This window comes from Salmo salar, chromosome ssa04 (genome assembly GCF_905237065.1).
Source record: "Salmo salar chromosome ssa04, Ssal_v3.1, whole genome shotgun sequence".
NCBI lineage: Eukaryota > Metazoa > Chordata > Actinopteri > Salmoniformes > Salmonidae > Salmo > Salmo salar.
The window spans coordinates 20,752,440-20,777,233 of NC_059445.1; the positions used below are offsets into that span (position 1 = coordinate 20,752,440).

A 24,794-nucleotide genomic window follows, 5' to 3' on the forward strand; every position below is an offset into this window, starting at 1 on the left:
TACGATGAAAACGCACTGTTTTTGCTGCTGTTCTGATGCACCGGTAATGTCTACTACTGGTATTGTAAATGGCGCTTGTATCATTTGATGGCCATGTAGCGCACTTGCCTGGAGAACAAGTGTGTGACATCACTTGACTGGCAGCGCCGGGTGAGGAGGAGTAGCGGTCGGAGAGTTCACTTTGCCTTTGTGGGAGTGTTGTATTACATTACGCCAACCACTGAAAGACGAGTTGAAAGCAAAGTTAAGGATTTCAACTCGGCTGCGGTTGACAACATTCGAGGATATCCGTGCGGATTCCCAACTTTTTTTCGCTTGGTTGCGCGGTACTTTACTTATCTTGTTTGAAGCGACTCTTTAGTGTGACTCGACTGGCCCGAAAAGAATCCATATCTGGTCAAAGTATTCAGCTGTCACAAAGCGGGACCCGTTCGCTATAAATAGCCCGGATAAGCAGTGGAGGAGGTACGTGCTTATGAAATAACTCCTTGTTCTAGAGGAAAAGTCCTTAACAATATGTGTAAGTAAGTAGTACTTATACAACATTTAACTAATAATTTGCATATAAACAACTTTTGCCATATCCCATGATTTAACCCAGACTGAAGCTTCAAAGTAACTGGTGTTCACTCGAAGTGTGGGAAAAAAAACTAAAGTATTGTTTTACTTTGAAAGAACAATGTATTCATTTTAGTATTCATAATGCAAAGTTATGCATTCTTCGCATTTTCACCTGTCATCGAATCTGCCTATGAATGACCAACAGCTGTATAAATTCCCCACCTATCTTGTTAACCTAGGGCTTGTAAAAGCAAAATCGAAGTGTACTTCATTTTAAAATAATACCAACATATTGCAGGCCTACTACCCCATAACAAAAACCTTTCACCTTATTTTGCTGCCTGGCCTGCTTTATATCAACTCCAGAGACTGATAGGGACAATTACAAGCGTTCTAAACATTAACTTATCTCCCAACTCCTCCTTTCTTGCCAAATATAGTATAACATTGCAGTTAACATAACAAATATTATTATATTCGATCAAATGGGAACTTTAAATGACTTGAAAGATTGTCAATTCAGGCATTTTTCGATAGATTTAGGTTTTAGGCCTAGATCAGCAACAAGTGTAGAGCTCTTGAATGTAACTTGTATTAGCCAAATGTCTTACAATGTGTGCTGTATGTGTAAGTAAGTAGTACTTATTGTATGTGGTTGACTTACCTAGCTACCTTAAGATGAGTGCACTAAGTTGCTCTGGATAAGATCCTCTGCTAAATGACTTAAATATACAGTTGAAGTCATGTTTACATACACCTTAGCCAAATACATTTAAACTCAGTTTTTCACAATTCCTGACATTTAATCCTAGTAAGAATTCCCTGTCTTAAGTCAGTTAGGATCACCACTACATTCTAAGAATGTGGAATGTCAGAATAATCGTAGAGTGATTTATTTCAGCTTTTATTTCTATCACATTCCCGTTGGGTCAGAAGTTTACATACTAATTGAGTGTATTTGGTAGCATTGCCTTTAAATTGTTTAACTTGGGTCAAACGTTTCGGGTAGCCTTCCACAAGCTTCTCACAATAAGTTGGGATCATTTTGGCCCATTCCTCCTGACAGAGCTCGTGTAACTGAGTCAGGTTTGTAGGCCTCCTTGCTCGCACACGCTTTTTCAGTTCTGCCCATAAATTTTATATACAGTGGGGCAAAAAAGTATTTAGTCAGCCACCAATTGTGTAAGTTCTCCCACTTAAAAAGATGAGAGGCCTGTAATTTTCATCATAGGTACACTTCAACTATGACAGACAAAATGAGAAGAAAAAAAAATCCAGAAAATCACATTGTAGGATTTTTAATGAATTTATTTGCAAATTATGGTGGAAAATAAGTATTTGGTCAATAACAAAAGTTTATCTCGATACTTTGTTATATACCCTTTGTTGGCAATGACACAGGTCAAACGTTTTCTGTAAGTCTTCACAAGGTTTTCACACACTGTTGCTGGTATTTTGGCCCATTCCTCCATGCAGATCTCCTCTAGAGCAGTGACGTTTTGGGGCTGTCGCTGGGCAACACGGACTTTCAACTCCCTCCAAAGATTTTCTATGGGGTTGAGATCTGGAGACTGGCTAGGCCACTCCAGGACCTTGAAATGCTTCTTTTGAAGCCACTCCTTCGTTGCCCGGGCGGTGTGTTTGGGATCATTTTCATGCTGAAAGACCCAGCCACGTTTCATCTTCAATGCCCTTGCTGATGGAAGGAGGTTTTCACTCAAAATCTCACGATACATGGCCCCATTCATTCTTTCCTTTACACGGATCAGTCGTCCTGGTCCCTTTGCAGAAAAACAGCCCCAAAGCATGATGTTTCCACCCCCATGCTTCACAGTAGGTATGGTGTTCTTTGGATGCAACTCTTTGTCCTCCAAACACAACGAGTTTAGTTTTTACCAAAAAGTTATATTTTGGTTTCATCTGACCATATGACATTCTCCCAATCCTCTTCTGGATCATCCAAATGCTCTCTAGCAAACTTCAGACGGGCCTGGACATGTACTGGCTTAAGCAGGGGGACACGTCTGGCACTGCAGGATTTGAGTCCCTGGCGGCGTAGTGTGTTACTGATGGTAGGCTTTGTTACTTTGGTCCCAGCTCTCTGCAGGTCATTCACTAGGTCCCCCTGTGTGGTTCTGGGATTTTTGCTCACCGTTCTTGTGATCATTTTGACCCCACGGGGTGAGATCTTGCGTGGAGCCCCAGATCGAGGGAGATTATCAGTGGTCTTGTATGTCTTCCATTTCCTAATAATTGCTCCCACAGTTGATTTCTTCAAACCAAGCTGCTTACCTATTGCAGATTCAGTCTTCCCAGCCTGGTGCAGGTCTACAATTTTGTTTCTGGTGTCCTTTGACAGCTCTTTGGTCTTGGCCATAGTGGAGTTTGGAGTGTGACTGTTTGAGGTTGTGGACAGGTGTCTTTTATACTGATAACAAGTTCAAACAGGTGCCATTAATACAGGTAACGAGTGGAGGACTATCGGAGCCTCTTAAAGAAGTTGTTACAGGTCTGTGAGAGCAAGAAATCTTGCTTGTTTGTAGGTGACCAAATACTTATTTTCCACCATAATTTGCAAATAAATTCATTAAAAATCCTACGTGATTTTCTGGATTGTTTTTTCTCATTTTGTCTGTCATAGTTGACATGTACCTATGATGAAAATTACAGGCCTCTCATCTTTTTAAGTGGGAGAACTTGCACAATTGGTGGCTGACTAAATACTTTTTTGCCCCACTGTAGGATTGAGGTCAGGGCTTTGTTATGGCCACTCCAATACCTTGACTTTGTTGTCCTTAAGCCATTTTGCTACAACTTTGGAAGTATGCTTGGGGTCATTGTCCATTTGGAAGACCCATTTGCGACCAAGCTTCAACTTCCTGACTGATGTCTTGAGATGTTGCTTCAATTTATCCACATCATTTCCCTTCCTCATGATGCCATCTATTTTGTGAAGTGCACCAGTCCCTTCTGCAGCAAAGAACCCCCACAACATGATGCTGCCACCCCTGAGCTTCACGGTTGGGATGGTGTTCTTCGGCTTGCAAGCATCCCCCTTTTTCCTCCAAACATAACGATGGTCATTATGGCCAAACAGTTCTATTTTTGTTTCCTCAGACCAGAGGACATTTCTCCAAGAAGTACGATCTTTGTCCCCATGTGCAGTTGCAAACTGTAGTCTGTCTTTTTTATGGCGGTTTTGGAGAAGTGGCTTCTTCCTTGTAGAGCAGACTTTCAGGTTATGTTGATATAGGACTCGTTTTACTGTGGATATAGATACTTTTGTACGTGTTTCCTCCAGCATCTTCACAAGGTCCTTTGCTGTTGTTCTGGGATTGATTTGCACATTTCGCAACAAAGTACATTCATCTATAGGACACAGAACGCATCTCCTTCCTGAGCAGTATGACGGCTGCGTGGTCCATTGGTGTTTATACTTGCGTACTATTGTTTATACAGATGAACGTGGTACCTTCAGGCATTTGGAAATTGCTCCCAAGGATGAACCAGACTTGTGGAGGTCTACAATTTTTTATCTGAGGTCTTGGCTGATTTCTTTTGATTTTCCCATGATGTCAAGCAAAGAAGCACTGAGTTTGAAGGTAGGCCTTGAAATACATCCACAGGTACACCTCCAATTGACTCAAATGATGTGAATTAGCCTATCAGAAGCTTCTAAAGCCATGACATAATTTTCGGGAATTTTCCAAGCTCTTTAAAGGCACAGTCAACTTAGTGTATGTAACTTCTGACCCACTGAATTGTGATACAGTGAATGATAAGTGAAATAATCTGTAAACAATCATTGGACAAATTACTTGTGTCATGCACAAAGTGGATGTCCTAACCGACTTGCCACAACTATAGTTTAATAACAAGAAGTTTGTGGAGTGGTTGAAAAACGAGTTTTAATGACTCCAGCCTAAGTGTATGTAATGTAGTTCGATAACCATGTGCTAGGAAACTACGAGACACCATCATTGTGTTCATAATTGTGCATTGTTACAACATTGTTACAACATTGTTACAGCAGAAACCAGGCCTCTCTATAAATATGTTCCTGTTTCCCAGCGGACTGGGAGTGACAGGGGAGCTGTTTTCATCAGCTGTTCCCCATCAGGGTTTAGGAGGCAGGCCAGGCTTCATTACGCCAGTTCTATTGCAAAACGTTTTGTAACAGAAACCGTTTACTCCAAATGGAAAACGTTTTGCAACGAAAATGAGTTTCTATTGGACAAATTCAGGGAGGTCATTCCCCGTTTTTTGTTCTGTTTGCTTCTTAAACGGTATACGGTTTCCGTTTCAAGACGTAATGAATACACCCTTGTTGAAAGAAAAGTGCTGTAGGCCTATCTTCTTAAAGCAGTGGTTTCAAAATATTTTTTGGGGTCATGACACATGTCGTGATCCCCACCGAAAGTTAGTTTTTTTGTTGTTGTTGTAAAGCCAAGTAGACTACTGTCAGAAGTTAAGTACAACAGCAATGGTTCCCAAATGTTTCTTTTGACCCAAATGAAGATTGTAGCATTTTTTTTTTATGTGACCCATCAAGCCTGTCCCAATTTGCCCCCCCTCCCCTGTGCTTAACCCTCTGATGTTTGCAGATCTGAATTGTCTCGGTAGGTATAGGGCCTAAGCAATGTGGTGGTGAAGCTTCCGCTATATTGATTAAACCTTACAGATCTGCAAACATTGGAGGGTAAGGGATGTTTCTAGCCGTGCTCTGGGCTTGGGACACAACCCACAAGTAGGATCCGACCCCACCCAGCATTTGGGAAAAAAACTCTGCCTTAAGGTATTTGGCTGAAGTGTTGTTGGACCTGCAAACAGCATTCTTAATACATTTTTTACAACTTTTAATGGCACCAGGTACAAACATCTCTGGACATTCCAGACCGTTAAGCAACACAAGTTAGTTTCTGTGAGTCAAGGGCCCACTTTTCAGTGTTTATCCAACACATCACGTTATTGGTGTTTACCAATAATCTCTAATCTCTAATTTCTTGGATAGATGTGGTGTTTGGATTTTGCTGGTTGGTCTGCCTTATGAGTCAGCTAGTAGGTAAACTGGATGTACAGTAGGTCTACCTTATGACTCAGTTAGGTCTAACTGGATATGTAGTAGGTCTACCTTATGACTCAGCTAGTAGGTCTAACTGGATGTACAGTAGGTCTACCTTATGACTCAGGTCTAACTGGATATGCAGTAGGTCTACCTTATGACTCAGCTAGTAGGTCTAACTGGATGTACAGTAGGTCTGCCTTATGACTCAGCTAGTAGGTGTACCTTATGACTCAGCTAGTAGGTCTAACTGGATATACAGTAGGTCTACCATATGACTCAGCTAGTAGGTCCAACTGGATGTACAGTAGGTCTACCTTATGACTCAGCTAGTAGGTCTAACTGGATGTACAGTAGGTCTACCTTATGACTCAGGTCTAACTGAATATACAGTAGGTCTACCTTATGACTCAGCTAGTAGGTCTAACTGGATGTGCAGTAGGTCTACCTTATGACTCAGTTAGTCGGTCTAACTGGACATACAATAGGTCTACCTTATGACTCAGCTAGTAGGTCTAACTGGATGTACAGTAGGTCTACCTTATGACTCAGTTAGTAGGTCTAACTGGATGTACAGTAGGTCTACCTTATGACTCAGTTAGGTCTAACTGGATGTACAGTAGGTCTACCTTATGACTCAGTTAGGTCTAACTGGATGTACAGTAGGTCTGCCTTATGGCTCAGTTAGTAGGTCTAACTGGATGTACAGTAGGTCTACCTTATGACTCAGCTAGTAGGTCTAACTGGATGTACAGTAGGTCTACCTTATGACTCAGTTAGGTCTAACTGGATGTACAGTGGGTCTACCTTATGACTCAGTTAGGTCTAACTGGATGTACAGTAGGTCTGCCTTATGACTCAGTTAGTAGGTCTAACTAGATGTACAGTAGGTCTACCTTATGACTCAGCTAGTAGGTCTAACTAGATGTACAGTAGGTCTACCTTATGACTCAGCTAGTAGGTCTAACTGGATGTACAGTAGGTCTACCTTATGACTCAGCTAGTAGGTCCAACTGGATGTACAGTAGGTCTCCCTTATGACTCAGCTAGTAGGTCTAACTGGATGTACAGTAGGTCTCCCTTTTGACTCAGCTAGTAGGTCTAACTGGATGTACAGTAGGTCTACCTTATGACTCAGGTCTAACTGAATATACAGTAGGTCTACCTTATGACTCAGTTAGTAGGCCTAACTGGATGTACAGTAGGTCTACCTTATGACTCAGTTAGTAGGTCTAACTGGATGTACAGTAGGTCTCCTTTTGACTCAGTTAGTAGGTCTAACTGGATGTACAGTAGGTCTACCTTATGACTCAGTTAGTAGGTCTAACTGGATGTACAGTAGGTCTCCTTTTGACTCAGTTAGTAGGTCTAACTGGATGTACAGAAGGTCTACCTTATGACTGTTAGTAGGTCTAACTGGATGTACAGTAGGTCTGCCTTATGACTCAGCTAGTAGGTCTAACTAGATATACAGTAGGTCTACCTTATGACTCAGTTAATAGGCCTAACTGGATGTACAGTAGGTCTACTTTATGACTCAGCTAGTAGGTGCAACTGGATGCACAGTAGGTCTACCTTGTGACTCAGTTAATAGGCCTAACTGGATGTACAGTAGGTCTACTTTATGACTCAGTTAGTAGGTCTAACTAGATGTACAGTAGGTCTACCTTATGACTCAGCTAGTAGGTCTAACTAGATGTACAGTAGGTCTACCTTATGACTCAGTTAGTAGGTCTAACTGGATGTACAGTAGGTCTACCTTATGACTCAGTTAGTAGGTCTAACTGGATGTACAGTAGGTCTACCTTATGACTGTTAGTAGGTCTAACTGGATGTACAGTAGGTCTACCTTATGACTCAGTTAGTAGGCGTAACTGGATGTACAGTTGGTCTACCTTATGACTCAGTTAGTAGGTCTAACTGGATGTACAGTAGGTCTACCTTATGACTCAGCTAGTAGGCCTAACTGGATGCACAGTAGGTCTACCTTATGACTCAGCTAGTAGGTCTAACTGGATGTACAGTAGGTCTACCTTATGACTCAGTTAGTAGGCCTAACTGGATGTACAGTAGGTCTACCTTATGACTCAGGTCTAACTGGATATACAGTAGGTCTACCTTATGACTCAGTTAGTAGGCCTAACTGGATGTACATTAGGTCTACCTTATGACTCAGGTCTAACTGGATGTACAGTAGAACTAATTTAGGAACCAGCTGGTTTACCAATCAAACAATATTGACTAAACCTCGTCCCATTTGTTTTTGTCGTCCACGTTCTTGCAGACTTCCTTTTGAAAACATCGCTGGGCACTTAGTTGCCTTTTTATTACATTTTTGGGGGGAGTCGCTGGGATTCTATTGCGCCGCCATGTCCACCTCCTTTAAGAAGGAAGTAGTGAACTACAGGGACGTGGACGAGGATGAACTGCTGAAGAAACTCTCAGAGGAAGAGCTACAGAGGCTGGAGGATGAGCTGGAGGAGTTAGATCCCGACGTAAGTCTAAAACTCTGATCGTCTTGGTGTGTGTGTGTGTGTGTGTGTGTGTGTGTGTGTGTGTGTGTGTGTGTGTGTGTGTGTGTGTGTGTGTGTGTGTGTGTCTTGGTTATCTGGAGCTAGGAGGTCGATCCCAACGCAATCTAAAACATTTCTTTTTTACGAGCTCAACAGAGATGAGAGGTCGGTAGCAGAACAGTGCATTAAATCACGCTATGACGTAAAACAAATCTAGGACTATAAAAGGATCCTTAACTCAAACATGCAACCCTCTATGCAATAGATCATGGTATAACGCTCAGATATTAAGGTTTACAGGTGTACCAGAGCCCTGGTTTAAAGTAGCTCACTTTATACGCATTAGGGTTGACATCTGAGAGACGTGGAGAATCTCAATTGCGTCCTCTCGCCTCACCTCCTCAAAACCCATTGGAGGAGATGGTCTGAGGGACGGGACCCCTGGCTTTCTCATCCAATGGGTTTTAAGAAGGAGGCGAGGACGTGAGGAATTTGCAATGGAGATTCTCCCACAGACTAAGACTGACAAATGATACGCAAACCAACTTAGTCAGTAGATCTCAGCTGGAGGCGTTGTTGGATGACGACGTAGCCCAAGTCGGTCAGATTGATATCAGATTTCATTACTTACATTTATTTTATTTTTTTTACCTTTTGACATTCTCATAGGGCACGAACATATTAACCTGTCATATCACGTTGATATCATAAATAAGCCTATATATCGTATCCCTGTATATTCAATTCAAATATGCAGTTCTTGGTCTAAACCGTGCAGTGATCCTCAAACCAACTTCCAAAACCAACTTCCCAGTGAAAGTTGAGAAAAACAGCAACCTCTCAGAGTGTAGACCTCATCTGTTATTTATAATATATGTTAAGTTATGCCTATCATATATTTATAATACTGTGTGATGCGGCGGTGCTTGACTTCATCTTTATTCATAAGTAGCTCTTCCGTCGAGGTGTTGACACAAGCTGTAATAGGGTTATGATGAATGGTCGACGGCTCACATCAAGTCTGGACGCTTACAATACCAGGAGAGCCAGCCCAGGCTTAGATGAATGGGGGAGTGTGTGTGTGTGTGTGTGTGTGTGTGTGTGTGTGTGTTCTCTCTCTAGTGGTGCTTGTCGTCTTTCCTTGACTTTTGACGATATCATCCAGATCTCCCACAGAGCCAGAGTTAAACTGATATGTCAGGTATAAATACTACAGGTATAAATAATACAGGTATAAATAATACAGGTATAAATAATACAGGCATAAATACTACAGGTATAAATAATACAGGTATAAATACTACAGGTATAAATAATACAGGTATAAATAATACAGGTATAAATACTACAGGTATAAATAAATCAGGTATAAATACTACGCTGTCTGTAAGTGGCCAGTGTACTGTAGGTGCTGAAAGCTAAGACAAGATATCGGTCTATCGCTATAATATGGACCTGGTTTAACGCGCTGCGGTCTAAGAATAGCTATCTGGGTCTGGGAACTGCCTTTGTTATTTCTGTTAGTGTTATTTTAACACAGTTAGTGATGGTGTGTGTGTCCTTTCACTGTTACGTTCGGCTATCCCACGAGAGTGGATGAAAAATGGAGTGTATAAACAAGTGCAATCCCACCCATTGCGATCATTATTGGCCAATGACAATCCTTCCCTGTGGTTAGAATACCCTCTTACCTAGTGGAAGTGCAACCCGTTGTTAGCATTATCGGCCAATGATAAATCCTTCCTGTCTTTAGAATGCCCTATTGCCGGCCGGGATGAGGCAGAAGGATCAGACCAAGAAGGCGCCGACCGGAACCTTCCAGAGAGAGAACCTGGTAGCCCACCTGGAGAAGCAGGCCAAGGAACACCCTGACAAGGAGGACCTGGTTCCGTTCACTGGAGAGAAGCGAGGTAGGACCGCAGTTCCCAGCAAGATAGAATACCACTATAGGCCTGTGCTTCACTGGAGAGTAGATAGGTAGGACCGCAGTTCCCAGCAGGATAGAATACCACTATAGGCCTGTGCTTCACTGGAGAGAAGAGAGGTAGGACCCTGTTAGATCTGATCTGAGCAATGACGTAAAGCTGTGCTGTGCCAACCCCCAACCAGGGTTGGGGTCAGTTCTATTTCAATTCAGTCAAGGAAGTAATCTAAAATTCCATCTTTCCTCATTGAGAAGTGTGGTAGGAGCCCAGTTCCATTTTGGTTCTTAGGTGTCACCAGATAGGTGTTATCAATATGGCATAATCTCCACTTGTGGGGTGTATCCATCCCCCTATCGACCTGCAGCATACCACCCTGCATCCCACTGTTGGCTTGCTTCTGAAGCTAAGCAACGTTGGTCCCTAGACGGGAGACCAGATGCTGCTGGAAGTGGTGTTGGAGGGCCAGTAGGAGGCAATATTTACTTTCCTGGTCTAAAAAAAACATCCCAATTCCCCAGGGCAGTGATTGGGGACATTGCCCTGTGTAGGGTGCTGTCTGTCGGATGGGACGTTAAACGGGTGTCCTGACGCTCTGTGGTCACTGAAGATCCCATGGCACTTATCATAAAAGTAGGGGTGTTAACCCCGGTGTCCTGGCTAAATTACCAATCTGGCCCTCATACCATCAAGGTCACCTAATCATTCCCAGCTTACAACTGGCTCATTCATCCCCCCTCTTCTCCCCTGTAACTATTCCCCAGGTTGTTGCTGTAAATGAGAATGTGTTCTCAGTCAACTTACCTGGTAAAATAAGGGTTAAATATTGTTTACATGAAATCCTGTCAGATCTATGAACACAGAAGGGATAGGAGATAGGGTCTAGCTTGGCTAGGAGAAGTGGCTGGAGGCCAACATGGACCGTGGCCAGGGACATGCAAGCTGTGATAATAACCTTGTGAGGTGAACCCTACTGTCAGCGTGCCGAGATACTAATAGTTTCAGAACATTACAGCCATGTAAATAAAGGCCTAAAGTCCTACATCCATCAGGACCAATCAGTGGTCTCAGACAATAGCTAGTTCCAGGAAACTGGACCCAGTCGCCACCCAGTTTGTATGCGGGTTCATCTGTTCTTGCATCTGCCTGGACATATCCAGCTACAAAACTGCCTGAGCTGAGTCTGCCTACCTATCAGACCAACTTTGATCTCAGACAGTCTGGTTCTGGGAAACTGGGCCAGCCGCAACAGAGTCCTCCAGTTCGTCCTTCCTTATATCTGGACATATCCAGGTAGAAAGCAGGGCCTGGTGCCAGCTGACTCATCCCAGATCCACTCAGGTGTAGATGTAGCCTGCTGGGTATCATCCTGTCTCTCTGTGTGTCCGCCAGACAGCGTACAGTCTGGGGGGATCAGTTTTAGCGAGGTAAGGCCCGGAATCTCTAATCTTGATCACATGAGGAGTATTATTTGGGATGCAAGGTGATTTGTAGATCACTGATTCTGTGCAGTCGATCTCAAACACTCAAGCAAGCACTGTGTCTCAGCTAAGCCTGATGGGTGACAGGTACCGACCAACCACAGAGACGAACATCCTGCTACATCCTGGCACCCAGCAGCTAGCCTGAAGGTGAGGTGACTTTCCAGCTGGAATTTGGAACGGCTCCACTGGTTCCATTGGTTCCACAGACCCCAGAACAGATCATCCAGGCTACAGTCAAGGCCAGCAGGACGGACGCTGCTATAGCTGATCCTGGACCTGTGACTGATATGAGTAAGACCTCAGACCTTGTATTCATAAAGTGTCTCAGAATAGGAGTGCTGATCTATGATCAGTTTAGCAGTTTAGATCCAAATGAGTATGATTACATGGACAGGGAAGAACCTGATCCTACATCAGATACATATGGCCCCTGATCTAACGGTGGACTGTGGCTACGTTCCAACTCTCTTATCCCAAAGTCTGCACTTGCACACTTCCCGTTATGGATCAACTCCCTCCAGCCAACGATTCCTTCCATGACAGGGAGTGTGTAAGACAAGTGCACAGTCTGCAAACTTTGGGAGAACGGTCGATAATTGGATCGCACACACAGCCTGTCACTGCAGCCTTCCTCCCCTCAGTGTTCATTCACATAATCCTGTTCCGGTGTTCTGAGGCCGGGGCGGCGTGACGCGGGGCGCTACATGTCAGACGCGGCTGGGTAAAACTCGAGAAGGTCTTCGCCCCCATCTGCTCCCAACAGGCTGCCTGGCTTTTTACAGCTCACTCTGAGTGACGATAAGAAAAGCGCCCGACGACGTAATGTGATTTTGCATATCAGCCTTGTATTTTCCGTTGTCAGTCGGTGTAACGTAGATGGAAACAAAATGGAAGATTTCCTCACAGAGCGTACGGTCATGTTCACTGTATAATGGTAGTTGGCTACTATTGGGTAATGATAAGTCTATTTTACTATCGGGGCATTGATGTTTCTGCTTTCCTGCAGTCAAATTACCAATTAAAAATGGAATTAGAAACAAGCTGGTATAGTAGTAGGATGGTAGTAGTCGGACTAGTAAGAATAGAGGTAGTAATAAATATATCAAATCAATCAAATGTATTTTATAAAGCCCTTTTTACATGAACAGCTGTCATAAAGTGCTTTCCAAATACCCGGCCCATACCCCCAAACAGCAAGCAATGCAGATGTAGAAGCACGGTGGCTAGGAAAAACTCCCTAGAAAGGCAGGAACCTAGGGAGAAACCTAGAGCGGAACCAGGCTCTGAGATGTGTCCAGTCCTCTTCTGGCTGTCCCGGGTGGAGATGAATAGTGGCATGTACTGTGTTAATGATTGTCCTCTACCTTCCAGGTAAAGTCTTTATACCTAAGAAGGTGGTGGACCCCATCATGGAGAATGTAACTCTGGAGCCAGAGCTGGAGGAAGCACTGGCCAACGCCAGCGACGCTGAGATCTGCGACATTGCCGGTAGAAAGTCATGCACCTTCACGTGCACACACATTTACAGACAGACAGATCCCTTTTTGCCATTTTTTTTCTGCTATCACCGTTCCTGTTTTATTTTCAGTCTATTCACCTTCTTCAGCTAATAAGTTTAAATCCATGCTAACTAAACAGTCACTTTCGAACGATCACGGACACTAAATCAGCTTCACTGTTCACTCCTCCGTCAGTAACTTCCTCCTTTCCTCTCTAACTCTCCTCTATCTCGTCTAGTGATCCCACCCTTCTTCTCCTCCTTCTCCCTGTTCCCTCCATATCCTGTCATCGTCATCACCCCTTCCATTACTGCTCCTCACTGCTGTTGGACACCATGGTTGCCCTCGCTCTGGGCTTCATGACAAGCAGCCGCGGTATTTACCAGCCCACACACTAGCTAGGGCCGGGACGACAGCAGTAGTCGTTAGTATCGTGGCAAGGAAACGAAACACGAAGCGAATTTAACTTCTTTAGGAAGACAGACCTGATGTTGGAAACAAACCTCATTATGTTGTTATCCAGAGTCACATGTATTTATTTTCCAAGCTATAGCACATCAAATGTTATATACAGCAGGTTTTTAAAGGACCAAAGAGTTTGGAATGCTTCGTGTTTTCATTTTTGCCTCGGTGCTACTGGTTCATATATTGCAATCGTCCCGGGCCCTAACACTAGCTGCACATTATATTGCCTGTATTTCTCTCTCCGCTTCACTAAGTGTTAGTGTTAATTAGTGACAAGTGGTTTGCTTGCCAGCGTTTGTTTTGGTCCTCCCAGACATTTCCAATGGTTTGTAATTAATCCACAGCCTCCTCATGATGAGTTACCAACTAACTCTTCACGGCTGCTTAAAATGGACCGCTCGTTCTCCGTTGTTTATCTCAAAGATAACTAACTGTTCTCACACTCTCTATCATACTGACAGATGAAAATAATACACTTGCTCTTTTTTCCGTTGCTTTTCTGCTGAACTACTATCTTTTCACTCTCATTTGTTCATTTGTACTGGCTCCAAGTCATCTACGGTGGTCCAGAAAGCACATTTTATTTGAGTTTTCCCATCAAACCGGACACAAGATAAAACTACTGCTACTACTAATAATACATTTGATTTAAAGCGCTTTTCAAAAACCCAAGGACTCTGTACAGCAAAAGAGAGGGGGGGGGCAAAGATAAAACATTTCAAACTAAGATTAAAATGAAAGCTAAAACAGGGATCTTTGCGATAATCAAGAACATATTGACTAGTCAAGCATGTTCCTGCAATTCATAGAGCCCGTTCTAACTGTGGCAGCAGAGGACATCCAAGACAGGGAGAATAATGTCTGCATTGTGTGACGTCTGCAACAGTGACGCATGCTATTTCAACAATGTATTTAATAATGACTTGCAGACGCTGGCATCGACGCAAGTGTTGTTCTCTTGTATGTCTGGCTATGACAGGGACGACTATCTTTTGCTGTGTGTGAGATGTTTTGCGAGCCGATAGTTTGGCTTGGATGTTTGCGAGTTTGAACAAGGCAGCTCTCAAGGCCCACTTGTGGGTGTCCTGTCTGCTGTCTTAGCCAAGTAAACATAATGTGCTGAACTAAGGAGCGCGTTGGCACTCACACCCACGTCAACTCTTCGGTGTTTATCCTTCAGTGTTCACGTCATTTGACACAATGTATACTCTCTCTCCCTGTCTCTGTCCCCCCTCCCCTCTCTCTCTCTCTCTCTCTCTCCTTTGTTTCTCTCTACTTTATTTTTCTCTCTCTCTCTCACTCCATCTCTCCCTCCTTCTCTCTCCACATCTCTCACTTCATTTTTCTTTCCCGTTCTCTCTCTCTCTCTCGCGCCTTTTGTCCATCTCTCCATCTCTTCCCTCCCTCCAGCCATTTTGGGAATGCACACTCTGATGAGTAACCAGCAGTACTACGAGGCTTTGGCCAGCAGCAATATAGTCAACAAACAAGGCCTTAACAGTAAGTAAGTGTGTGTGTGTGTGTGTGTGTGTGTGTGTGTGTGTGTGCGTGCGTGTGTCCGTGTCCCTCCTGTAAGTGCCAAAGTTTTCAGGCATCGTTTTAACGATGATTCATCTGTTTATCCTACCATGTATTGTACTTATTAGGGTTTTGTTTTTCAAGTGGATTTGAGAAAGAGTGGCACCAAAGCGTACGTGTTTCAGACAGTTCAGGGAAGTTAAAAATAAAACACGAACAGAACCAACGTCAAAGGTCCAAAGAGAACTGGACAAAATGTTCCTGTTACAATCCTCCGTTGCAACCTTTCTGACGTAAATAATATAATTTAAAGTCATGCTGGTTCAGCCAAACACACTAAGTGCTGCAAATAATTATTTTTCTTTCAACACCTAGAGTGCCATTGTTATTACTGATTTACATGATGTAGGTATTGTTACTAACATATTTTCCTATAGGTATTATCCAGTGTACTCAGTATAAGCCTGTGCCTGATGAGCAGCCCAACTCTACTGACGTGGAGGAGACACTGCTGAGGATGCAGAGGAACGACCCTGACCTGCTGGAGGTCAACCTCAACAACATCAAGGTGCTACATTATCTTGATTCACATGCACAGTCAGTGTAATTGATTCATATGATGCCATTATCTCCTCCTACCATAAACATTTGTACATTTTTGTTGTTGTTGTCTTTAGTCATTTAGCAGACGCTCTTATCCCGAGCGATTTACAGTAGTTAGTGCATATATCTTCCAACTTTTTTTTGTACTGGTCCCCCCCCCCGTGGGAATCGAACCCGCAACCCTGGCATTGCAAGCGCCATGCTCTACCAACCGAGCCACACGGGACCCCCGTAGGAGACACACATGTACCACACTATTCTCAGTCTGACTTCAAGAGGTCAGGGCAAACCTCTACTCTGGAGTCAACATTTGATTTAGATTATTCTACAGTCTTTTCAAATGCATTTGTAGTCCGGTTTAAACAGTAGCGTGTGTGTGGGGCTTTATTGATTTGAAGTACTGCCTCTTGTGTTCCAGAACATTCCAGTGAAGACGCTGAAGGCCTATGCAGACGCCCTGACGGAGAACACTGCAGTGGAACGCTTCAGCATCGTGGGAACGAGGAGTAATGATCCCGTAGCCTTTGTGAGTATTGCTGCTATGTCTGGAACAAATCCCCTACACACAAACTGTAACAGTTACATCAGACGATGTGAATGTACACGTCTCCAAGTCTTCATTTGAAGTCATCTCCATCTGGAAATTCAGTTTTTTTTAAATGACCTCCCATGGCCTTGATACCTGGGCCTGTGGCCTGGTCAGAAATATACACTGCTCAAAAAAATAAAGGGAACACTAAAATAACACATCCTAGATCTGAATGAATGAAATAATCTTATTAAATACTTTTATCTTTACAAAGTTGAATGTGCTGACAACAAAATCACACAAAAATAATCAATGGAAATCCAATTTATCAACCCATGGAGGTCTGGATTTGGAGTCACACTCAAAATTAATGTGGAAAACCACACTACAGGCTGATCAAACTTTGATGTAATGTCCTTAAAACAAGTCAAAATGAGGCCCAGTAGTGTGTGTGGCCTCCACGTGCCTGTATGACCTCCCTACAACACCTGGGCATGCTCCTGATGAGGTGGCGGATGGTCTCCTGAGGGATCTCCTCCCAGACCTGGACTAAAGCATCCGCCAACTCCTGGACAGTCTGTGGTGCAACGTGGCGTTGGTGGATGGAGCGAGACATGATGTCCCAGATGTGCTCAATTGGATTCAGGTCTGGGGAACGGGCGGGCCAGTCCATAGCATCAATGCCTTCCTCTTGCAGGAACTGCTGACACACTCCAGCCACATGAGGTCTAGCATTGTCTTGCATTAGGAGGAACCCAGGGGCAACCGCACCCGCATATGGTCTCACAAGGGGTATGAGGATCTCATCTCGGTACCTAATGGCAGTCAGGCTACCTCTGGCGAGCACATGGAGGCGAGCACACCCCCCAAAGAAATGCCACCCCACACCATGACTGACCCACCACCAAACCGGTCATGCTGGAGGATGTTGCAGGCAGCAGAACGTTCTCCACGGCGTCTCCAGACTGTCACGTCTGTCACATGTGCTCAGTGTGAACCTGCTTTCATCTGTGAAGACCACAGGGCACCAGTGGCGAATTTGCCAATCTTGGTGTTCTCTGGCAAATGCCAAACGTCCTGCACGGTGTTGGGCTGTAAGCACAACCCCTACCTGTGGACGTCGGGCCCTCATACCACCCTCGTGGAGTCTGTTTCTGACCGTTTGAGCAGACACATGCACATTTGTGGCCTGCTGGAGGTCATTTTGCAGGGCTCTGGCAGTGCTCCTCCTGCTCCTCCTTGCACAAAGGCGGAGGTAGCGGTCCTGCTGCTGGGTTGTTGCTCTCCTACGGTCTCCTCCACGTCTCCTGATGTACTGGCCTGTCTCCTGGTAGCGCCTCCATGCTCTGGACACTACGCTGACAGACACAGCAAACCTTCTTGCCACAGCTCGCATTGATGTGCCATCCTGGATCAGCTGCACTACCTGAGCCACTTGTGTGGGTTGTAGACTCCGTCTCATGCTACCACTAGAGTGAAAGCACCGCCAGCATTCAAAAGTGACCAAATCATCAGCCAGGAAGCATAGGAACTGAGAAGTGGTCTGTGGTTACCACCTGCAGAACCACTCCTTTATTGGGGGTGTCTTGCTAATTGCCTATAATTTCCACCTGTTGTCTATTCCATTTGCACAACAGCATGTGAAATGTATTGTCAATCAGTGTTGCTTCCTAAGTGGACAGGTTTGATTTCACAGAAGTGTGATTGACTTGGAGTTACATTGTGTTGTTTAAGTGTTCCCTTTATTTTTTTAGCAGTATAGATGGGGGAAAATGATGCCATTTCAGATATGGGTCTAATTATAGCCCGTATAAATATACTGTCCCCATTTGCTGTGTCTCTGTGTCTCAGGCTCTGGCAGAGATGCTGAAGAGGAACACCACACTGAAGAGTCTGAACATAGAATCCAACTTCATCACAGGGACGGGTATCCTGGCTCTCATCGCCTCACTGCAGTCCAACACAACCCTGCAGGAACTCAAGATCGACAACCAGGTACAATAAAATACAGCACAATCGTTATTGGTCCATTCTACTGACAGACAGTGTAAAGGAGGCCTGGGTCCATTCTACTGACAGACAGTGTAAAGGAGGCCTGGGTCCATTCTACTGACAGACAGTGTAAAGGAGGCCTGGGTCCATTCTACTGACAGACAGTGTAAAGGAGGCTTGGGTCCATTCTACTGACAGGCAGTGTAAAGGAGGCCTGGGTCCATTCTACTGACAGACAAGGTAAAGGAGGCATGGGTCCATTCTACTGACAGACAGTGTAAAGGAGGCCTGGGTCCATTCTACTGACAGACAAGGTAAAGGAGGCCTGGGTCCATTCTACTGACAGACAGTGTAAAGGAGGCCTGGGTCCATTCTACTGACAGACAATGTAAAGAGACCTGGGTCCATTCTACTGACAGACAGTGTAAAGGAGGCCTGGGTCCATTCTACTGACAGACAGTGTAAAGGAGGCCTGGGTCCATTCTACTGACAGACAGTGTAAAGGAGGCCTGGGTCCATTCTACTGACAGACAAGGTAAAGGAGGCCTGGGTCCATTCTACTGACAGACAAGGTAAAGGAGGCCTGGGTCCATTCTACTGACAGACAATGTAAAGGAGGCCTGGGTCCATTCTACTGACAGACAAGGTAAAGGAGGCCTGGGTCCATTCTACTGACAGACAATGTAAAGGAGGCCTGGGTCCATTCTACTGACAGACAATGTAAAGGAGGCCTGGGTCCATTCTACTGACAGACAATGTAAAGGAGGCCTGGGTCCATTCTACTGACAGACAATGTAAAGAGACCTGGGTCCATTCTACTGACAGACAGTGTAAAGGAGGCCTGGGTCCATTCTACTGACAGACAATGTAAAGGAGGCCTGGGTCCATTCTACTGACAGACAATATAAAGGAGGCCTGGGTAATGCCAAAATGTCACAAATATTACAACTTCTACAAATTATTTCTCAATGATGCTTTAAGATACAAATGTCAAATATATGTCGACAATCCTTCCTCCAAAGGACCTTTCTATGGAAAACATTTCGTGAAAGTCCCAATGAAATCATGGTATTTTTTTTTGTCCTGGTTTCGTGAGGAATCGCCCTATTTTTGCTGTCACAGTGCCCGGCCCAGCCAGTTACGATAAGACATCACAAGGACCACTTGAGTCTACTGTTTCAACAGGGTCAGATTGTAAAAAGCTCTTCATTCGATTAATTCATTGTGGTGTGATATTGGTGCTAGTGCGAACACTTAGTAGCCGTTATTCCTTCCCAGTGGGCAAAACTAGTTGAAAGGACATCATTGCAACCTGATTAACCAGATTGCAGCCAAAACCGGTTGAAATCTGGTTGTTGCAATGACCTCATTTCAACCAATTTTGCCCACGCTGGGCAACCTCTTGCCAGTGAATCATTTTTTCCTAACATAAACTGTGCTGAATCTCTTTGATTCCGGAATGTTTTATATTTAGGTACATGACTAACAACTTCGCCTTCATTTATTAATTGTGCTGAGTCATGGATGAACATTACCCAGCGGATAAGCTGGTTGAAATGACTCCATTTTACAACCAGAAATGGCTGCATTGTAACCAGTTATTTCAAACAGGACATTGGGAAATCACCTAGGTTCACTGGTTTACATGATGTAATGTCTGGTTGTAAATTGGTTTGTAATGGCGTCATTTCAACCAGTTTTACCCACTGGGTGATTCCTTCTATGTCCAGTTTTTCCCCCAATTATTTAAGCTGCCAATCTGATAGTGCAGACAGGCTCAATCAAACGCTCAATTTGTAAGGAAACAAATACTATTTGAACCCAGGTCTGATTCCCCCTCTCCCCTTCCTCTCCCCCTTTCATGTCTTCCTCCAGAGCCAGCCGCTAGGTAACAAGGTGGAGATGGAGATAGCCAGCATGCTGGAGAAGAACACCACGTTGTTGAAGTTTGGCTACCACTTTACCCAGCAGGGCCCCAGGCTGAGGGGCTCCAACGCCATGATGAACAACAACGACCTGGGTGAGATGATGGTTCTGCTAGCCCTAATGCTAACAACCTGGCTGAGATGGAAGTTCTGCTAGCCCTAATGCTAACAACCTGGCTGAGATGGAAGTTCTGCTAGCCCTAATGCTAACAACCTGGCTGAGATGGAAGTTCTGCTAGCTCTAATGCTAACAACCTGGCTGAGATGGAAGTTCTGCTAGCCCTAATGCTAACAACCTGGCTGAGATGGAAGTTCTGCTAGCCCTAATGCTAACAACCTGGCAGTTCTGCTAGCCCTAATGCTAACAACCTGGCTGAGATGGAAGTTCTGCTAGCCCTAATGCTAACAACCTGGCTGAGATGGAAGTTCTGCTAGCCATAATGCTAACAACCTGGCTGAGATGGAAGTTCTGCTAGCCGTAATGCTAACAACCTGACTGAGATTGCGGTTCAAAGACTAACTCACTCACTCACAATAGATTAAAATCTCTCTTTTATACTCACTGTTTCTCTCCCATCGACACTCACAATCTTAGAGATGTTCACTCACTCACCCACCCACCCACCCACCCACCCACTCCATTTTCCAAAACAACGTTGAACTAATAAAACCTGCTGGAGAAGGTGCAGCGCATGCATCAGATGTAACTCCAGACCCTGTAGTAGCCCATTGTAATTCATCTTAATTCACCATCACTGTTTAACATAACTAAATAATGGGAGGAGCCAAGCCAATCACAACGTTCGGCTGTTTGGATCCCTTCCTGGAAGATGACATCACTAGAACTGAAGTGGTGTTGCAGTGAAACGCTCCCAGATTTCCCAGTGTGATCCCTCACAACAGCTGAGACAACACTAGACACATGTGGCACACAGTTCCCTTTATAGTTCACTAACCCATTAAAGTAGGGCTTTGGTCAAAAGTAGTGCACTATATAAGGAATAGGATGCCATTTGGGTTGTGCACTCAAATGGGTCTATTCAGGGACTTGTGTTGTTGCCTGGCTACCCAGACTCCTTGCTCCGGCCAAACGCTATGCCCCTCCACGCTCTCGGACTTTCCTTATTTCTCCGCAATGAGTCTGGATCTGAGTAGTTCCCCGACCCGTCACCGAATGCAAACACATTCGGGGCCGTCTGATTGGTCCAGAAACCCATGGGTTGGGCCAGAGCCAGAACACAGGTGGGTAAAAGTGGCGGTTTGAAAATTCATCATTGTCTTTGATAATCTGATTGGTTAGAGACGATCCAATCGATGACGACTTTGTTTAGTGCAACGCCCATCGTCACCGCAAACGACGTCAGTGACGGCAGTCTCGGACTAAAGTCTATAGCGAACGACAGAGAACTTAGTGTGAGTCATCGGGCTACATGTTTTGGTGTCCAAAACACATGATCAAAGACATGTCAGGTCTTGTAAAAAAAAAATAAAAGATAGTCTTTGTACTAGTCTCATGGAACTGAAATGATTGACCTAGTTTGCACACAAACATCAATGTGTCATCGGGTTGTTTTACATCACGATGACATTTCTCTTGAACACAGCATGGTACCAGTTCTATCTACTCGGTGACTCTTCCACCAAAGATGTGCATGAGCCGCTCTCGTCTTGGTTGACATCCATTTGATCATAACACTTTTTCACTTCGAGAGCGAGTGAAAGAGAATGCATGTCAGATCTGTCGACAGTCACTCATGGTTTATGTGTGTAAGTGTGTGCGTGGGCTTCACTCATAGTGTGTGTGTGTGTCTGTTTTGTTTGTTTATCTGTTGTGTTGCAGCTCGGGTAATCCGATCCGATCATCACTCGGACGGTTCCTTTACTCTCACTCTGTCCGTGCCGGAACTGGAGAGGGCATTTGGTAAAAAGTTCAAGCCAAAACTCACCAAGCCCAAGACCAAGAAAGTAAAGATAGCCGTGGTATCCTCGCCCTACCTCTTCAACCTTCTCCTGCCTCTTTTCCTTGAGTTCTACCCACAACTCCCTGGGTTGTGCCTTCCATTCCTCCTCATCATCTCTCGTCATCTCTTCTCTTCCCAACAGTGGCAGATCTGGCAATCTTTCTCCAGTAGCTCTTGAGTTCTTAAGTGGATCTTCACTGTAGGACTGATTGCTAAAGGGCTTTTTGCAGTTAGAGCTATTTTATTCTTAAACTGCCTCTTTCAAACCTTTGGAAGAGAGTTTTTTCCGCTTTCTTTCAAACTGTTTTTCTTACTTCAAACTCTTCCTTCATTGCCATTCCTTTGAGTCAAGTGTTTGTTGTGTTTGAATAAAACATCATTTTACCGAAGACACAGAAGGTACTGATATGTTTTAATAGTTGGTCTAATTTCTATTTTTTCTTCTCTGACAACAGTAAGAAAGAGAAGGCTTGAAGGAGGTCCCATCTTCCCCAAGTGTCGGACAAGCGTGTAGCACCGCCCGTGTCTGGCGGCAGCACTGCCCGGCCCCGCCCAGCCCCGTATTCAGCCAGACGCCCTCCAACAGATATCCCATCAACCCCTGCTTCCCCAACCCTAACCTCGACCCCTGTACGATGACAGAAATCGTTCCAATTCGAATGTCAGGGGCTTTGGCAAACCTTGTTCCTACTGTGGCATGGAGTTGATCGACTATTGTACTATTGTTTTCCTTTACAGTTTTCTACTGATATTGGTTTAGATATCTTCGGTAATAATATCTGGTAATTGTGACATAGAGAAGCAGCCCACCAATACAGAAAATATTTATTTTGTTGTTAGTTTGTTTACTGGAGATTAACTTGTTGTGGTGGAAGATTAAATGGTGTTACACCCATAATGTATATTGTACCACATGCCATGGGCAACAGGTAGCCTAACGGTTAAGAGCGTTGGGCCAGTAACCGAAACGTCGCTGGTTCAAATCCCCGAGCCGACTAGGTGGGGAAAAATCTGCCAATGTGCCCTTGAGCAAGGCACTTCACCCTAATTGCTCTTGTTAGTCGCTCTGGATAAGAGCGTCTGCTAAATGACTAAAATGTAAATGACTTAACTTGGTTATGACGTTAATACCACATTATGTATTTCAGCATTTCGCAACCACTTAACGTAATGTTTTTCAGTGTGAGGTTCATATAAGATACATTTTTAGTCTGCAACTCACACTGTCTGTAAGCAAAGGCACATAACGGTTACATAGAAGCTATGTTCAGAGGAATTGTTGCAGATTAAAAACATTTTGGGGTGTAAGTTGTTTGTTTGTCCAACCTTACCCCATGGAGACAGCCACTAGAAGCTGGTCCTAGATCAGTTTGTCCGCTATGGTGTAAATTCTGTAGTATTACTGATCTCTAGTCAGTTTAAGTCCTCTCAGTCAAACCTTACACAGAGAGAGGTTGCTACTAAGCGTTGGTTCTAGATCAGTTTTGTGATGAAGTCGATATCTGCTATGATCCTTTATTGATAACACTTGTTAAATCCACTTCAGATCAGTGTAGATGAAGGGGTGGAGACAGGTTAAGTAAGGATTTTTAAGCCTTGAGACAATTGAGACGTGGATAGTGTATGTGTGCCATTCAGAGGGTGAATGGGCAAGACAAAAGATTGAAGTGCCTTTGAACGGGGTATGGTAGTAGGTGCCTGGTGCACCGGTTTGAGTGTGTCAAGAACTGCAACGCTGCTGGGGTTTTCACGCTCAACAGTTTCCCTTGTGTATCATCCATGGTCCCCCACCCAAAGGACATCCGGCCAACTTGACACAACTGTGGGAAGTATTGGAGTCAACATGGGCCAGCATCCCTGTGGAATGCTTTCGACACCTTGTAGAGTCCATGCCCCGACAGATTGAGGCTGTTCTAAGGGCAAAAGGGGGTCAAACTCATAAGGAAGGTGTTCCTAATATTTTGTACACTCAGTGTATATAGAAGTTTGTTCACCAGTGTATTGGTCACAGATGGACAAACTGATCTAGGACCAGCTCTTAGTGGCTGTCTCTATGCGGGTGGGTTGACTGAATCAGTACTTACACCCGGCAGATGTGATGACTTGTCATCATGGCAAGTTATGATCGATTATGTTAAATTATTACTTGAGTTACACAGTAAAGGGAGTTGCAGCATTCCCCCCTCCCCTTTTTTTCAGTTACACTGGTAGAAATGCTCTTCGTTGAATATGTCTGCAACCCAAAAAGTGTGCAAACTAAGAATTCACTGTCATCACTCTATAGCCTATCAAAGCCCAAGAAAAAGCATAAAGACAAACGACTTTTCCTGCCTGTTGTAAGGTCCTATGAGATTATTCCTTAATGAACACTCCTTCGGGTATTGTTGCTATGTGGCCAGGTATCAGGGGTGTCAGGAGAGCACTGATGACTAAATTCAATATCCTATCATTAAATCCGTGTAAAATAAACAATATATATTATATTGGATGAAGGATGGATGAGGGGGATACGTGCCCCCTCAGATTCAAAGAGCATGACTCTACTGATTAGGTATATTACTGTATGGTCAAAAGGGACAACTATGGTGTGTACAACAACCCATCCCAGTATGAACTACTGCTGAATATGACTGTGTTCTCCTTGCCCTAGCCTGGCTGTTGTTCTTTCTCTGCAGTATTTGCTTGAGTATTGAGTATGTTTTTGTTAGATAGTTCACATTATTGTTTTTTTTTTTGTTAATGGATAAATCAGGTTTGAAA

General features: G+C 44.2%; 1 protein-coding gene across 5 annotated transcripts; it reads left to right on the forward strand.

Annotated features, from left to right (window-relative positions):
- Positions 1-151: 151 nt before the first annotated feature.
- Positions 152-24,794, forward strand: LOC106602596 (tropomodulin-1). 5 transcript variants are annotated; one of them, XM_014195326.2, is made up of 11 exons: positions 152-520; positions 7,908-8,118; positions 9,890-10,046; positions 12,914-13,030; positions 14,917-15,006; positions 15,462-15,592; positions 16,046-16,153; positions 18,008-18,151; positions 20,024-20,168; positions 21,914-22,053; positions 22,490-24,794. In XM_014195326.2, the coding sequence occupies exons 2-11, from the start codon at positions 7,993-7,995 to the stop codon at positions 22,490-22,492; spliced, it is 1,161 nt and encodes a 386-aa protein (XP_014050801.1). In that variant the 5' UTR covers positions 152-520; positions 7,908-7,992; the 3' UTR covers positions 22,493-24,794. The 5 variants fall into 5 exon arrangements, with proteins under 5 accessions (XP_014050801.1, XP_014050800.1, XP_014050803.1 ...); XM_014195325.2 differs by having other exon boundaries at positions 152-465; XM_014195328.2 differs by having other exon boundaries at positions 152-465; positions 21,914-22,038.

Excerpts from the sequence above, each read along its gene's own strand:
- LOC106602596 (XM_014195326.2), top strand. The coding sequence starts at position 7,993 with ATGTCCACCTCCTTTAAGAAGGAAGTAGTGAACTACAGGGACGTGGAC. Across the intron at positions 13,031-14,916 it reads TGAGATCTGCGACATTGCCG|CCATTTTGGGAATGCACACT; the intron begins GTAGAAAGTCAT and ends CCCTCCCTCCAG. Across the intron at positions 18,152-20,023 it reads AACTCAAGATCGACAACCAG|AGCCAGCCGCTAGGTAACAA; the intron begins GTACAATAAAAT and ends GTCTTCCTCCAG.